The 1,485-nt window shown below is 47.1% G+C and overlaps 1 protein-coding gene across 1 annotated transcript; it reads left to right on the top strand.

The window, feature by feature from the left end:
- Positions 1-18: 18 nt before the first annotated feature.
- On the top strand, positions 19-1,477 carry LOC105556722 (the record flags this gene model as incomplete). Its single annotated transcript, XM_012003817.1, has 1 exon — positions 19-1,477. A coding segment is annotated over exon 1 (1,158 nt), but the record flags the coding sequence as incomplete, so codon positions are not given.
- Positions 1,478-1,485: the final 8 nt, after the last annotated feature.

The raw sequence follows: 1,485 nt of genomic DNA, 5'->3' as shown, positions 1-1,485 counted from the left end.
TTTTAACAATTCCTTCGTAATTCCGGTGTTTTTTCACAATCTTTCGGGTTACGATGCGCATTTCATTATCGAACAGATTGCCAACGGTTTCGAGGGTAAAGTGGAATTGTTACCGTTGACCAAAGAAACGTACATTTCGTTTACGAAACACGTTCAGGGAACGTCGTCGGGAAAGGGACACAATTGTGTGAAGCTGCGATTTGTAGACTCGTGTAAGTTTTTAAGCGCCAGTCTCGCGCAATTGGTGTCGTATCTGAATAAGAACGAACTGCGAATAACACGGTCAGCGTTCTCGAATCTCAACGACGACGATTTCGAGATGCTCACGCGCAAGGGTGTGTTTCCTTATGAGTACGTCGATAGCGTCGATCGGTTACGCGAGACAGAATTACCGCCCCGCGAGGCCTTTTACAGTTCGTTGACTGGCGAGAACATCAGCGATAACGACTACGAGCATGCGGTCACTGTGTGGCGACGTTTCCGCATCGGTAATCTTGGCGAGTATAGTGACTTATATTTAAAAACGGACGTTTTACTGTTGGCCGATGTGTTTGAGAATTTTCGCGACAAATGCATGCGGAGTTACGATTTGGATCCCGCTCATTATTACACGTTACCAGGGTACACGTGGGATGCGATGCTAAAATACACAGGTGTGCGATTCGAACTGCTGACTGACATTGATATGCTCCTTTTTGTGGAACGCGGTGTACGCGGTGGTCTGAGTCAGTGCTCTCACAGATACGCGCGAGCCAACAATAAGTATCTTCCGTCGCACGATCCGTTAGAAGCATCGACGTATCTTATGTACTATGACGTAAATAATTTGTACGGATGGGCTATGCGTGAATCATTGCCGTACGCGCAGTTTCAATGGGTCGATGACACCAATGCGGAAAGTCTAGATGTAATGGCTGTGACTGCAGATTCCGATATCGGTTACATTCTTGAGGTGGATCTTTCGTATCCGCGCGAACTCCACGAGGCTCACGCGGATCTTCCATTTTGTCCGTTGCGCGCTGCACCTCCAGGCAAGGTCACCGACAAACTATTAGCGACGCTTTACGATAAGTCGCGTTACGTTATACACTATCGCAATTTGCAGCAATGTTTGCGTCATGGGATGCATTTACTTAAAGTTCATCGCGTTTTACGATTTGCACAAGCGCCGTGGCTGCGCGGATACATCGAATTGAATACGAGGTTTAGAATCTGTGCGAATAATGAATTCGAGAGAACTATGTATAAGCTTATGAATAACGCGGTGTACGGTAAGACCATGGAAAATGTGCGCGAGCACGTTGACGTGCGTCTTGTGACGTGTTGGGATGGACGGTATGGCGCAGAAGCGCTAATTTCTAGGCCGAATTTTCACAGTAGAAGCGTGTTTTCCGAAGATCTGATGGCCGTTGAGTTACGAAAACTCGAAGTGATGCTCAACAAACCGATATACGTTGGCATGGCCATCTTGGAGATAGCGAAAAC

Source organism: Vollenhovia emeryi, unplaced genomic scaffold (assembly GCF_000949405.1).
Source record: "Vollenhovia emeryi isolate VEMERY1.0 unplaced genomic scaffold, V.emery_V1.0 DF948495.1, whole genome shotgun sequence".
Lineage (NCBI taxonomy): Eukaryota > Metazoa > Arthropoda > Insecta > Hymenoptera > Formicidae > Vollenhovia > Vollenhovia emeryi.
Note: the sequence above shows the minus strand (reverse complement) of the source record. Positions and strands in the feature narration are given on the sequence as shown.